We start from the raw sequence: 14,476 nt of genomic DNA, 5'->3' as shown, positions 1-14,476 counted from the left end.
AGCAAAGGGCAAACCACATATTCCAAGTGAAAGCTCTACCTACTCCATAAAAAGGAACAAAAAAATACAATTATAACTCGGCCCGCCCTGTTTAAAACAAAGGTTTTGTTGAGAGGTAGGAAGCAAACTGGCTCTAGGGGGTTGTACGTTTCCGGGCGAGGTTGACAACCAAAAGCCAAAGAAAAGGCGGAAGCATTTTGTTCCTTGATTCCTTCCACCAGTCCTTTAGGAATTCCCTTTCTGTAGGGCCCACGGCCCACGAGAAAGCCCTAGAAGATGCTTGTGACCATGACGGCGGCCACCATAGTTGGCCTTATTTGCCCTCACCTAGTTTCCAAATAGTTAGTGTACCCCACCTACTTAAGACCAATAGATTTTTTTTTATATTCTTTTTTTATTATTTTTTCGGTTAAAGTCATTAGCAATAAATTTGAACCATTAATATGTTGGACTTTGTAAATGTAGCAAAGACCGAGGTCATCATTTTCAAACAACCATAGTTGCCACCAAGAAAAATGATGTGAGAAACAATATATAAAATAGAAAGCTGAAAATAAGGGTCATAATTAAATGAATTTAGATAGTCTATTTTGTGGGGTATCTTGTTTCATGGACCTAATGAATTGATCAAAATATGGCAGTTAAACTAGTTTGGATCGGTGGGAAGGTGCACTAGCAGGACAACAGTTATTATCACTGTTACAAATTAAGTTCTAGAATTTATTAATTTAAAGATTTAACGAATATTTTTAATTTAATTTTTATGTTTTCATTGATATGCATGCATGCAAAATTGGTCCTCCCGTATGATACAGAAAGGAATAAGTTCTTATTTAGTTTTTCATTCTCAATCAGATTAAAAAAAAATTAGATAAAGACCTCAGGAATTAGGTCGACGACCCTAGCGATCTTCTTCTTTTTGCTCTAGCTACCTTGCTCTTCTCCTTTGGCATACTCTTTCGCCTCCGATCCTGCCAAATTTCACAGATCATTCGCCCCAAAGAGTAAAATTATTCAATGCATTTCTATATGGTTCCACATGATTCACCTGTAAATTAGCATAATTTAAACAGTGTGATTCTACAAATTTATGGAAGAGCCATTTCTACCTAGTTCTTCTCATGTTTAGTGTGGTTGAGGAATTTAACAACTTAGCTTGATTGCCACGGTGGAAGCTGACAATGGGGCAACAATCTGAAACATATTTATAGATTGATTTTTCTATAAAAGGAAAAATTATAGATTGATTTATCTGACAAAAAGGGGAACTTTCTCTCCCAAGAAATCAGAATCAATCCCACATGGTCCACTGAAGGCGCCCAAACAAGATTGAAAAAAAAAAGTCCCCAAATTAGCTGCCAGCTGGCCGCCAAGGCCACAAAATAGAGGGGCATATTGGGGACCCCAAAAGAGGGAAGTGAGGCCTTCCCCACACGTGCCAACTGTTTCATTTTGGCTCTTCCTTCTTTTTCTGATTGATCCCAAGCACAAAAGCAAGGTACATTTCTCTCTGTCTCTCTAAATTTAACCCCCAACATTGTGCAGCTGCAATCCCTCCTCTTGTTTCCTTATTCATGTCCATGAGAGCCCTCCCCTTCCCCATCCCTTTTCTATGTGATTTGTTGACTGGTTTTCTCCAAACTTGCGCATTAAAGAGGCTGGGTGTCAGGGTGTGTTTTTGTGGTGTTGGAGTTTGCATTATACTTTCATGATATCAATTTCCCCTCAATCATTTCTAGATGCGATATGCGGTTTTGTGTTGGATTGGAACCTGTTTCTTTCTTTCTTTTTCTTATATACATGGATTTGAGTGGAAAGTGGTTTTTTTTTCTTTAATTTATAAAGCCAGATGGGTTGACCTTACCAGTTACACATTCATGGCAAGATCTTGTCGTTGTTTGAATTATATCTAGGTGTTAAAATTCATGGTTATGTGTGATGGGGGCTTCTGGTTTGGAGATTGGATTGGGTGGATTTTTTTTTTTCAGCTTTTCTGTTTTGATTGAGAAGGATTTCCTTATAACTATCCTATATGATGTGCTGGTTGATTGCAGAGGCTCAGATTTAGATGTTATATAGAGTTTTTTTCATTTCCGATTATAAATAAGGTGGCTTTTGGGGACTTTTTTTTTTGGGTGCAGGTATGAGTACGAAATGGGTTTTCTGCAGCTTGGATTGGGTCAGAACTTGAATTTTTTCCATCGTTTTTTGAGGGAGGTAATTTTTCAGCATCTCTCTCTATTTATTTTTGGTTGGGGTTGGGAGGTCTTGTTGGATAAATGGGGATGGGAATTAACTTTTGTTGTCACTTTTGGTTTATGTCATGAATGTGAAAAGTCAGGGGACTGCTGGGACTTGAAATGGGTGAACAATCCTTTTTTAAAATATTTTGTTAACGTAAATGAGCTTCTCTTGAATTCTTTTATTGGGAAGTTGCAGAAGATAAGAATTTAAAAGTTTTTCTGTAGCTAATCTTTGAGAGGTTCTCTTTTTTCTTTTTGTATAAATTATTGGAAACTGTATAAGGATTCTCCAGTTCAGGATCCTTTCTCGGTCCTTTTTAAGTACAATTTGTTTTTCTTTTTAATGAATAGGAAGGATGAGCTCTGAAGTCTGCTCTCTTTCTTTTTTTCCTTAGGGCTGGATTGAAGGCTTTAGTCACTAGGAATATTTTTGATTTTCATCTTGGGATTTTTTTTTTTCTATTCCCTTGAATTATTTTTTATGAAATAGACTTTTCTTGGATTTTTTTATGGGTAATTTTGGACCATAGGATCTTTTGAAGTTGGGCTTTTGGGAGGGGATTGTTTGAATGGTAGTTGTAGGAGGATTTAGATTCTTCAAGTTACTAAAACATATCCTCTGGTTTTGCAAGAAATTTAAAGACTGGGTTCATGGGTTTCAGTGAAGCTACTGTATTGTCTTGGGAATGTAAGAGATGAAGATTTTGGAGCTTAGAAACATGAAAATGTTTTTTCGTGAGTTTTGCTAATTAATATTCGCTGAGGAAATTAGGTCGTTTAGAGATTGGGAAGCATATAATTTGAAAGATTTCTCTTTCTTAATCGTATGCTATGTGGTTCTCATTTCATTACTATAATGAAACGTGAGGTGATTTGCCACTGTTTTGCTTTTTTTAAAAAAAAGAAATGATGTTTATGTGTTTTGGGGTTTCTTGAAAGTAATGATGGCTTATTTTAGGCTAAATATATGCATGGAGTAAAACTTTTTTGGTGCTTCGGCTATGATGAGCAATGAATATCTATTCCTCAAGAAAAATAGAATGTAGATTTCTGAATCCTTTTTTCTTCACTTTTAATTTGCAGAAGAGGAGGAAACTGAAGATTGGAGAAGTTCTATTTCAAGGGTTAAGGCTGGATTCAGATGCATGTTCTATTTCTTCACCTCCTTTTCCTTTTATACGAAGATCCATGAGAACAAGTGGACCTTCTTGGGTTTGGGACATCATTACTGTCTGTGCATGCCAAGGTCATAAGAGAAGATTCAGGCAAAGTAGAATCATTGGATGAGAAAAGTATGATCTTGATGGATCTCGCAAATTGTAAATTTCTTAAGCTAATCAGCTGCCATATGAAGCCAATGATATGCAGGTTCTTTGTACTGGCAGTCATCATTCTTCTATTCAGAACTGTTCTTCTTTCTCCTCTCCGTGGTTTTCATTGGTTTCAACAGAGGGGCTCTTATTGGGTAACCACCTCCACCGCTTCAAACTTGCAGCTAGGTGTCAGAACAGACAAATTCCTTGAGGTTCCTCAGATTATTTGGGGTCTAAACAATCAAAAAATAGCACTTGCAAGAGCCATTTTGACTGCTAGATTCTTGAATCGTACTCTTCTAATGCCTAGCTTGAGTGCTTCTCTGTTCTACAAAGAAATAGACTTACTGGATCCAATTTCATTCGATAAGTTATTCCATTTTGAGAAGTTTAATTACCTCTGCAACAGGTTTGTCCGATTGGGTCGTTATTCTGATCTCTTGAATCAAACCGAGCCATTTGAGCTCCAGAAGGGGAGTGGTAGGAAGTGGACTAAAGAGCGAGACTTGAGTCAGTTAAAACAATGCAGAAAGCACCCGATCGACAAGTTTGAAGTAATTCGGATTGTTGGAAAGCATCCCTTCCTTTGGCATGATCATTGGCCTGTCAAGGACTATGCAAAGATCTTTGAGTGCCTAGTATTGGTTGATGAGATAGAAAATGAGGTGCTGAAGGTTATATCCAGGATCAGAGAGATAGGGGCTAAGGCAAGAAGTAAGGTTGATGCTGCTAAAGAATTCAACTCAGATGGTTCAGTAGACCAACCTGTGCCTTACATAGCTGTCCACATGAGGATAGAGAAAGACTGGATGATCCATTGTAAGAAGTTGGAGCAAAAATCTAATGTCAATCAGATCTGCAGTAGTAAAGAGGAGATTATAGAAAGGGTAGCCCACATCACTGGCCTACGACAGCCAGCTGTGGTTTATCTTGCAGTCGCCGACAGCCTCTTAGAAGATGGTTCTATATTGAGTGGTTGGAAAGACGGTCTTCTTCCTTACGATAAAAAGAGATTGGGGGTCTGGGATATCTATAAGAAATACCCTTACCTTATACAATCTGCAATTGACTGCGAGGTTTGCTCAAGAGCCGATGTCTTTGTCGGCAATAGTTTCTCTACATTTTCCAGCATTATAGTGCTATCAAGGACCCAAAAGCTGATTGGATTGGGTATTACAAGGGCATGTGGAGTTGGTGTCAGGCCTGCTTCATATGCTTACAATATCTTGGGAGAATCCAGGGGCCCAAAGATGTGGATGACAGACGTGTCTGCTCCAAGCCTTCAAAGCATAAGCTATGGGACCAACAATGTCTCATGCTATAGCAACTGGAAAGCAAGGCTATTCTAAAGCTGAGTTCAGGGAATGAAAGTTGTATATTTAGGGAGAGGAATTCTTTTATTCTATCTCATACCAATTAGGTTTACTAGTGGTGTTGAGCTCTTTTGGATCTGTCTTCTAAAGCTCACTCGTCAGGCAGATCTGTGTGTACATGCAATTATTGACTTCTACTCAACAGATGATACAACTTTTTTATGCACAACATTTCATAATGTTGTTCATGTTGAATTTTTTATGTTTTTCCTCATAATGGTTGCTGATCTTTAGTTTAGCCCCAATCAAATATTGATAGACATTCAACCTGAAAATCCTTTTTGTTTGAAGAAGAAATTGTTGCTTCTTGCTTTATTTGTAAGATTGATTCATGTTTTTGGATACACTTGTTTTCTGTTCTGCACCATGATACTTTGTTCTCTCTAATGCTCATGGAAGTTAACTAATTACAAGTTGTGCTCGAGGAATTATATATGCTACAACCATTAACCATGTTTTTGATGGAAGCTTGTTTCAGCTGAAAAAAGGGTTCAGATTTCGCTTGCCTTTCAAATGGATATTATTTTTTCGAACTTGGAGAAGATTCAAATCATGTTACGCTAATCAGTGACTTTACCAGATCGGCATGAATTATCCTCAATGCTCCTCAAAAGTCATTTCTTCGCATGATCGAAAGTATTGAATCTTTTTGCCAAGCAGAATCTATACCAGAGATGAGGGATATAATCTCTTTTTTTTAAAAAAAAGAAAATTATCTTTAAAGGAATGGAATGGCTAGGCCCTATGAGATAACGAGCCATTAACAATCAGTTGACTCATTGAGTAAGGGCACCATAAAAAAACGAGCATTGATCCCCAATTAATCATTATGGCTAAAGGCAGGTTTCTTGAGTTGTTTTTGCGTCACGACACCTCCCACTATTGTCTCAAAGTGTGGAAACCAAACCCTAGAAAGAAACCCTAGCGGCCATCGCGACAGGGAGAAAAGATCGATACCTCGACGCAACTCCAGGGATTTTACTTTCCGTCTTCTACTAACTACGGTTGTTCTTGGGGCTTGGATGGAGCGAGGCTACATGAGCTAGAGCTCTTGCTACAACTCTACCACCTCCTTGGTAAGTCGAGTGGCAATGCAGCAGTAGCACCAATCGTGTGGACATGATGCTAGGCTGGATCCTAGTAATCCACCTAAAGATGGTGATAATGGTGGTGCCTCAAGGCAGCGTGATCATCAGATCCAGAAGAAGGGCAGAAGGGAGATAATCCACTTGATAGGGATCACAACATAATGGGGTAATGATTTCAATCTTTGGTTGGAAGAGGGGACAAGGGAGAAAAACAGAAAAGGTTACTTTGGCCATAACATAGGCAATGAGTCCAATTCAATTTGTCAGAATGTTTCATGCAATGTAGCTTAGTAGCTAGTACCATAGCCTGCATGGTGCATGGATACTTTTCCTCCAATTCTTTCTTTTCAATTGTTTTTAAAATGTAATGTAGAAATATAATAAGTTATGATAAATAGAGAACTTCAATTATCAAATTTTCATGGCATAAACGTTGAGCTTTGATAACTATCGAGCATAAACTCCAGCCAGCAATATTGGTAATCATATGATAAATGGAGAAATTTACATAGGCTGAGCCTTCGTACGGAAACTTTTTTCATTAATACCAGCATCATTAGTATCAACCATATGCGATGCGCAAGGTCATTTTTCCTCTCTTTTTTCCAACTGACTTTTGAAATATAATATGACAATGTAACAAATTATAACAAAAGAATATTTGAATAACCAGATTTTTGTTGTATATTAAACAATGAACTTTAATGATAGTTGAGCACATTACTAATATCATTAATATATATTCTATATTAAGAAAATATCTTTAATAATGGTCAAGCATATCAATATCAACATCATTAATACCGGTATCTGTATAGTGAATGGAGAGCTTTGTGCCACCTGAGCCTCTATTTTAGTTATATACTAGTTTATAACCTGCATGATGTATGAGATATAATTTTTTCTTCTTTTCTAAATAATTTTAATATATATAATATGTTTGGCATAAAATATGCTTATACTTGATATGTTTAATTTAAAAATATATAATAATTGAGTGTTTTATAATTCATGAATAAATCATAAAAATCTGCATGTAGTTCATGAATAATTGAACAGTCTTTATTGAACAAATTCTTTCATGGAGTACAATTCAAAGAATCAGATATCCAAGGAGAAAATTGATAGTATTTTTCCGAACTTTTTTTTTGATAATTGGAGAACATAGTTACAAACTTACAAATTCTTACAGCATAAATCGAGTCCCCATAGAAGTTTATATGTGGTGTTCCAGGTTCATTCACTCGAGTTGAACATCTCTGGTGGCAGCTAAAGTGAGCTTCTTCACTCACCACATGCACAAATCACAAAGGTTTAGCGATGCTCGAAGGGCTAAAGTATTCTGGGGAATAAGGTTCCTATGATAGCTATATGGAAAAGTTGCTTGTGTACGAATAATAAGGTTCGCCGTCTCGGTATCTGACTCTATGCCGGTGCCATACCAGCACAATATTGATACGATATAGTACGAAATTTTTTTGGCATATCGAGTATCGATACACCACCATTTTTGCCTAAAAACATGGCCATTGTTAGGATTACCCCATTATGCAATGACCATCATTGTACAATGACCCATATTTGAGTGCTGCTTATATGTACTCCATGCACCTTTGTACAATAAAACAAGTAGTCTTCGAAAATCGTGATAAGAATTGATAAAACTTTGTCTTTGGGGTTTTTTTTTTTATTGGCCTTTTGTTGTTCGGGTTGAGGTCTTTGTATTAAAATTTTTGTTTTTATTTGAAACCAAGTTGAATCTTCTTAAGTTCTAATAAAAATAATTATGCATATAGACTAAAAGAAAACAAAAATCTTAAATAACTAATTAAAATCCCTCATAAGAATTCTAAACTAACCCACATTAACTTTCTGTTTAGAAGGGTGCAAATTAGGCTACTGGCCCATCATCGGTAGAATGTCAGAGTGCTTAACTTATTTTGACATGGTTCCTTGTCAACCATATTACAATTTGATTGTAAATAAGCAATTGGTTACTATGGCTAGGCTAATGTTCTTTAAATTGGATTAAACTAGGACTCCAAAATAAAATAATTTGATCCGAGAAAGAAGGAAGTAATTTCTTCAATCTACTTAAATCAAACATCTCATAAAAAATAATAAGAATTTTGAAAGTGCTTTAGGTTTTTTTTTTTTGCTTTTATTACTTGATTATAAACTCATATAGAGAGCCTCTATTTATACTATCAAGGTCTTTCAAAAATAGGATCTAATTCCTCTTCTAGTTGAAAAAGGTGAAAGGTTTCTTAAAAATAGTAAGAGATCGCATAATCTCAATATTTGTATCAACCTTGTCTACTTGAACATCACCTAATTCTTCCACAATTAAAAGATACATCCAATTAAATATTTATCTAAAAATAAAAGTTTTTCTTCGATAAGCCTATTTCAGACATTGCCGAACCTCCATATAAGCTGATTGCAATGAATCCCTTAGAAGACAGGGTCTTCATACTTGCGTAATACTTCCCAAAAGCTTTGACTTGGCACATGAAATGATAAAAGTGGACATTCAAAGTGGGCAAATGGTTCCAGAACAAATTCAGTGATCCTCCTAGTTCATGAAAGCTTGACTTAAACTTGGGTAAAGTCTCGTTGTGATCTAGGAAACCTAGGCATCCAGTGATACCAAGTCTAAATAATACATAATACAAGCAATTACACATGCAATACATGTTTGAGGAAAAAGATAAGAGAGACCAAGTAATTGAATCCAATGTGTTTCGGAGTCAAATCAAAGAATCAATTTGGGAGCTGAATCAAGTAAGATAAAAGAGTCCATGCAGCTAGGGAGTCTTATCAAAGAAGTCCAATTTGATTAGAAAAATGAGAGAGAGAGAGAGTATTTGCTAGTTAACACAAATAAGAAGTTGATGGGATAATTGATTTTTTTAAAAAAAAGATAAATAGAAGAGGCATTCACAATATAAAAATGCAAGATAGAATCAAGAGCGAATATTTCTTGATTTCAAAACTATCATTTTTATATATAACATAAACATCATGCGAATGCAGATATTCAGTTGGAGAAAATAGAAAGATATATTTATATCAAGTATATAGTTAGATGCATCAATTCTTACCCTTCAATTAGTGATTATCCATCAATTCAAAAATTTGAGGTTATGATTGTTTATTAAATTTAGTTTAATGAACCAATCATATAGCTCTTATATTAGTTTATTATAATTGAAGTGAATTTGAGATAATGTGAGATCTGAATTATGAAGTTGGTGGAGGTGGGGCCAGGCTGACCCCGAAGGAGGGACCAGCAGGAAGAGCCTTTAGTCAATAGAGGCAAGAAGAACAACCATTATAATGCACAAGAAATGCGGATGGGAGTTGGCTTTTTCTTCACCTGCTCGCTCTTACTCATTACAGCTTATTTCCTTTACTAAATGAAATATGGATGGTATTTTCTGCAAAGGGCTGTTCGGTAGGCTGCAACCAAACCGCTAGCTATGTGCAGCTCAAGACCCAAGCTGTAGCAACTTGACCTGAGGCCAAGATGAGCTGCAACAGCTCTTTTCTCCACTGCTTCTTCTTATGAGTATCAACATTCTTTGTCCTGATTATCAGACACTTGGTTTGAAGCTATTTAGCTTCTTTTTCTCGCATCTATTTCTCTCCTCTCTTGACTCTGCCCCTCATCTCTGTTGTAAATACAATTAATTTTTAATAAAAGCTAGGTGGCTCCTTTTGCCTCTCTTTGCATCAAAAGAAAAACAGCACGAAAAGCTGGAGACAAATACAAGAGAGATCTCATATTGGTTCCTATCGCCACATTCCCTACATTTGCTCAAGATCAAGGTCATGAAGCCGCAGGACAACTCCAACATCCTCTCCTTATCAAATTACACTGCTTTTCCTTCCTCTAAGAGCCACCAGACAACTCCAACATCATCTCCTTGAGGCCGCCGATCTTGGTAACTTCATTCCCTCCTATCTACTCTCTTCTTTTGATCTGCTCCTCCACCTTCCTCTTCCTCCTGGATATTGACTCCAACAAGGCTATGTTGCTAACATCCATGAAGATAGGCCTAGATTTGGCCGTATCTCCAATCCTAACCCTGATTTCTAAGTGATTGTATACTCTGTTATTGCATCCAATTAATAGTTTTTTGAACTTGAAACTCCTATCTGCAACCTTACCAAGCAAAACAGAATTATTACTACAACATCGACATCTGCAACCTTCCAAACAAGATAGATTCAATTGCTTTTAACTCAATTGCATGCAATTCTAGTAGCATGCAACTTGACTTGCAATGCATCTTCTTTCCTTCGAAATCAAGTAGCCCCTGATATTAGAAATGAGTACTCTAGCTAAGTATAACTTTAACGACATTTTTTTGTCATCATTAAGCATGAACACTATTAACTTCTAAGATTAATTAGTTACTTTTATGATCACTAAGTACAAACACTATCTAGTGATGAAGACGGATAATTCAGGAATCGAGACTTAGAGTTTGTATACAATTTGCCCAAATTTGGTAATCTCAAATATTGTGATACTCTATGTTACAAATAGATATTTTAGAAATCAAAACTTTTCGGACACAATTTGCCCGAATTCAATAGTCTAGGTATGGACAAGAAACAAGGCAACCACCACATATTCATAGAGCTCGACCTTATAAGTGAGGCTTTAACCTTTTTTAACTTACACATAGCAGGAGTTCCTTTTTTATATGTGTTTATCTACATTTATGCACCTGTCCGTTAACCTCTGCATAAAAAAAAATATATGCATAAAAATAATTATTTTTATCAGTATAGAACATATAATTAAAAAAATAAAGGTAATTAAAATAAAATTAAAGATAATACCTCTATTTTTTTTCATAGTTTCGCTACAAATGGGCGATAGCAAAGTATCTTGGAAAGACAGAAGAAAATGAAAAAATAAATAAACATCTTTTTTATTTTAGTTTTATTTTTTAAAAAAAATGAGGAAACATAATTAATTTTTAAGAGAATCAGGAACCCAATTGAATTACGTTCTAAAAAAATAATGCATACGAGATAATCTAACATATGCATATAACATATTTTGAACATGTGAATCCCAGTGGAGGGAGCCTACGGGTTGGAAAAGGTATGTAGAAACTTGCGGCCTGTATCGAACATTTTCTGATGGAAGGAGCGCTCAGTGGGGGTAGTTACGTGGGTGAGGTCCCCCCCCCCAATATTTTTGAACAAAAAATAAAAAAGAAAACATGTTTTCTGCATGCTTCTAAAGATTTTCTTTCTTCTTCACAGCCTATCGATGTGGAAAAAATGAGCGGACCAATAGATTCTGCAACTATTAATTGGATATTGAAATTCGTATTTATTCCATATGTTCCTTTTGCTTTCTTTCCTAATTAAAAAATTGCAGCATGATGCGGTTTTTTTTGGCTAGCATACATGAAATGTGGATGGGCGTTGGCTTTTTTTCATGGCCAATTTTCTTTTACTCAATACACTAATTTCAATTGTTAATCAGATGGTATTTCCCACTAAGAGCTGTTTGGTAGGTGGCAACTTAACTGCGTTAAGGTCTAGGCCGAGTAAATAGGTCAGCTTGTTTGTTTGGCAGCTGCCAGTCACTTATGATGGTAACTCAAAACACTAGCTATGTGCAACTTAAAATATATGTGAGAATTCGTGCAGGCGTGTATTTAGTCTTACATTGGTTATTTGCCGAAAAAATCTTGGGTACTTATATAGGACCAAAGAACCCAAAAAATATCTTCCGGCAAGTTTTTTTGAATGAGGTCGTGGGTTGTTACAGTTCAAGCTACAACAACTTGAACTGAGGCCTCGAACAACTGGAGTCAAAGAAGCGAGAGATCTCATATTGGTTCCTATCACCCCATTCCCCTACAAACAACTCCAACATCCTCTCTCTTCTACTACTCTATTCTCTTGGATATTGGCTCCAACAATGTGATGTTATCAAACCAATCAAAGATTGGTTGTTTATGGATTAAATGCTTTTTTGCATCCAACCCGAATCTAACCCAACGCGACCAATTGCCATGCTTAGTCTTGTAACCGCAAGAAGAGATTTTACAAACTTTCGCGGCTGGTACCATCGTGAACACAAGCTTTTCATGAATTCGGTAGAATATAAACGTATTAAATACATGATATTAGCAAGTGTAGTTTACCATAAAATAGAAGCTTCAAATCCTATTTAAATTTAATTTTCAACACCAACTAGAACACGGCAGGTTGGCACCCAGGGCCGAAAGCAAGACGGTTTATACCCAACTGTATACGATTTGGGTAAGATTCAGATGCTATTTTTTTGGTCCAATCAGATCCAAATACTGATCTGGATTATTAATTCAAAAATTTTCCAGATACGATTATGATGCGGATCCACCTGATTTTTTCGGATTCGGATTCAGATATCCGTATAATAAGGATAATTGAAAAAGGGAAGTTTAAGTTATGTTAAATCAAGGAACTAATTAAGTGATTAACCAAAGCTAAACTAAAAGGAACACTGATATCGAATGATCGTCACTTAAGATAGTATCGTGAATACGGAATGCCTAATTCAACTAAAACCTTTCGAATCACTCTGCATGCTAGAAAGGCTCAAACCTCTCATTCATCTAATTCATCCCTCTTTTCTCTTCATCATCTTCAAGCAACTAATGTTTCAAAGATCTCGTCCACTTTTAGTTTCCACCCGGTGATTACAACCAGTGACGATCGTGAGATGCCTTAGAGGTGACATAAATTTCGTCTACTTCGGTGACAAGCAACCTTGAGCAATATATCCTTTATGAAATTATTAGTTTTTATTATTAATATATGCTTGTTAAAATTATATTTTTTTAAATTAAATCTTTTATTTATGATCATATCTTCATTGCCAGTTTGCATCATTAAATTTTGCTCAAATTTGATTAATATCTACAAAAAATATCCAATTTATATCTATATTCGGATAAAAAAATATTGACATGTTTGAAATCTGATTTGTATATACACACATTTATAACAAATATAGATATGCTTGATATTCAATTCGTATTGTATTTGTTTAAAATAAATATAAATATTAATTTTGATATCCATTTAATATTCATATCCATATCCGTTGAAAAATATGAATACAAATATAGATATATCAGTATCCAATTCGTATCCAACTCGTTTTCAGCCCTATTGGCACCCCTTTCCATTTGGAAGAGGTATAAGACTTGAACCCTAGCGGTGGCATCCCCATTTTATTTCTATTAAAAAAATCTGCAACTTCAAATTTTTTTCATATTTTGGTACACAAGTATTGTTTTCTTTTTTTTTTTCTTCAGAACAGATTTCTTTGCAAGTTAATATGACAATACAAATATGGGTCTTTAATTTAGTTTTTGAAGTGTAACTATTCTTCATGTTTCTTAGTTAAGATTGCCTAGGATGTCTTATCTTTAAAATATAATAGTTTAGAATTTTCTTAGAGTATAACAATCATTTATTTACTTATTTTTATCGACCTTTTTGTTACATGTTCCATCTCTCATTTCGGTATTCGTTCGCTTACATCAAATGACTCAAAATTTCCACAGGAAAACTTGTTTCCTCCATTTAATTTTGGGTCCATAATGTATAAATACAACTTCACAAGATTGGGTAAGGCCAGGTTAGATCTTGGGTCAGGTTAGATCTACTAACATGACTAACTTGCAAACCTTACAAGAGCAAACCTTCCACCGATTTCTGTTGATTCTTTCAGCTAACCATCATGGCATGCAATTCCTGCATTATGACTTACAAATAACATGCCTTCCCACAGTTTTTTGGTTATCACTTCGTAATTGGTTCCTTCAGGTTCCATGCACCTAATTGTCCACAAATAAAGACAAGATTAGAATTTGATGTGAACAAAATTTACCGTCTCGATACCGGACCATATATCCATACCATACTAATACAATACCAGTATGGTATGGTACGAAATTTTTTTTTGGCATACCGAATATTGATACGCCATCTATACTGGATACCATGTACCGAACCGTTACGATATGTCCCGTATTATCCAATTCAAGCTGGTACAACGTACCATAGATACTAACCTTCTAAAAATTATGATTAAATCAAATACTCATAGATAATATATAAATAAACAAATGAATATAAAGAATACCAAATTCTAGAATATCTGAAAACCAGGTGCTTGATTAAAGCCAGAACACCAACCACGTGGGAAACATTTGACATATCAATGACCTGATAACATTGACTTCCAACTCCATAGCTCTGGCAATTTTCTATATCAGAACCTCGGTTTTGCAGAGATCTTATCTCTCATCTCAAACTGGGATCGTCGTTGATAGAGAAAAAGGAAATAAATTAGATCGGCTTAAACCAAAAACAAACTGAACCAAAATTGAGACAGCCAGATTCAATTCATCTCCCACTCATAACAGGTGAGT

The 14,476-nt window shown here is 35.5% G+C and overlaps 1 protein-coding gene across 4 annotated transcripts; it reads left to right on the top strand.

Moving 5' to 3' along the window:
• The first annotated feature begins 1,465 nt into the window (after positions 1–1,465).
• Positions 1,466–5,143, top strand: LOC103709847 (O-fucosyltransferase 23-like). Of its 4 annotated transcripts, none has more exons than XM_039132559.1 (3): positions 1,466–1,498; positions 2,142–2,217; positions 3,327–5,143. In XM_039132559.1, exon 3 carries the CDS (start codon positions 3,538–3,540, stop codon positions 4,903–4,905), a length of 1,368 nt encoding a protein of 455 aa, XP_038988487.1. In that variant the 5' UTR covers positions 1,466–1,498; positions 2,142–2,217; positions 3,327–3,537; the 3' UTR covers positions 4,906–5,143. The 4 variants fall into 4 exon arrangements, with proteins under 4 accessions (XP_038988487.1, XP_038988486.1, XP_026661524.2 ...); XM_026805723.2 differs by lacking the exon at positions 1,466–1,498 and adding an exon at positions 1,576–1,670; XM_039132558.1 differs by lacking the exon at positions 1,466–1,498 and having other exon boundaries at positions 1,573–2,217.
• Positions 5,144–14,476: the final 9,333 nt, after the last annotated feature.

The sequence above is a fragment of the Phoenix dactylifera genome, chromosome 12 (genome assembly GCF_009389715.1).
Source record: "Phoenix dactylifera cultivar Barhee BC4 chromosome 12, palm_55x_up_171113_PBpolish2nd_filt_p, whole genome shotgun sequence".
In the NCBI taxonomy this organism is placed as follows: domain Eukaryota; kingdom Viridiplantae; phylum Streptophyta; class Magnoliopsida; order Arecales; family Arecaceae; genus Phoenix; species Phoenix dactylifera.
This window is presented reverse-complemented; position numbering and strand designations above follow the sequence as displayed.

Bases quoted from the DNA above. Each gene is read 5' to 3' on its own strand.
- LOC103709847 (XM_039132559.1), top strand. From the start codon at position 3,538: ATGATCTTGATGGATCTCGCAAATTGTAAATTTCTTAAGCTAATCAGC.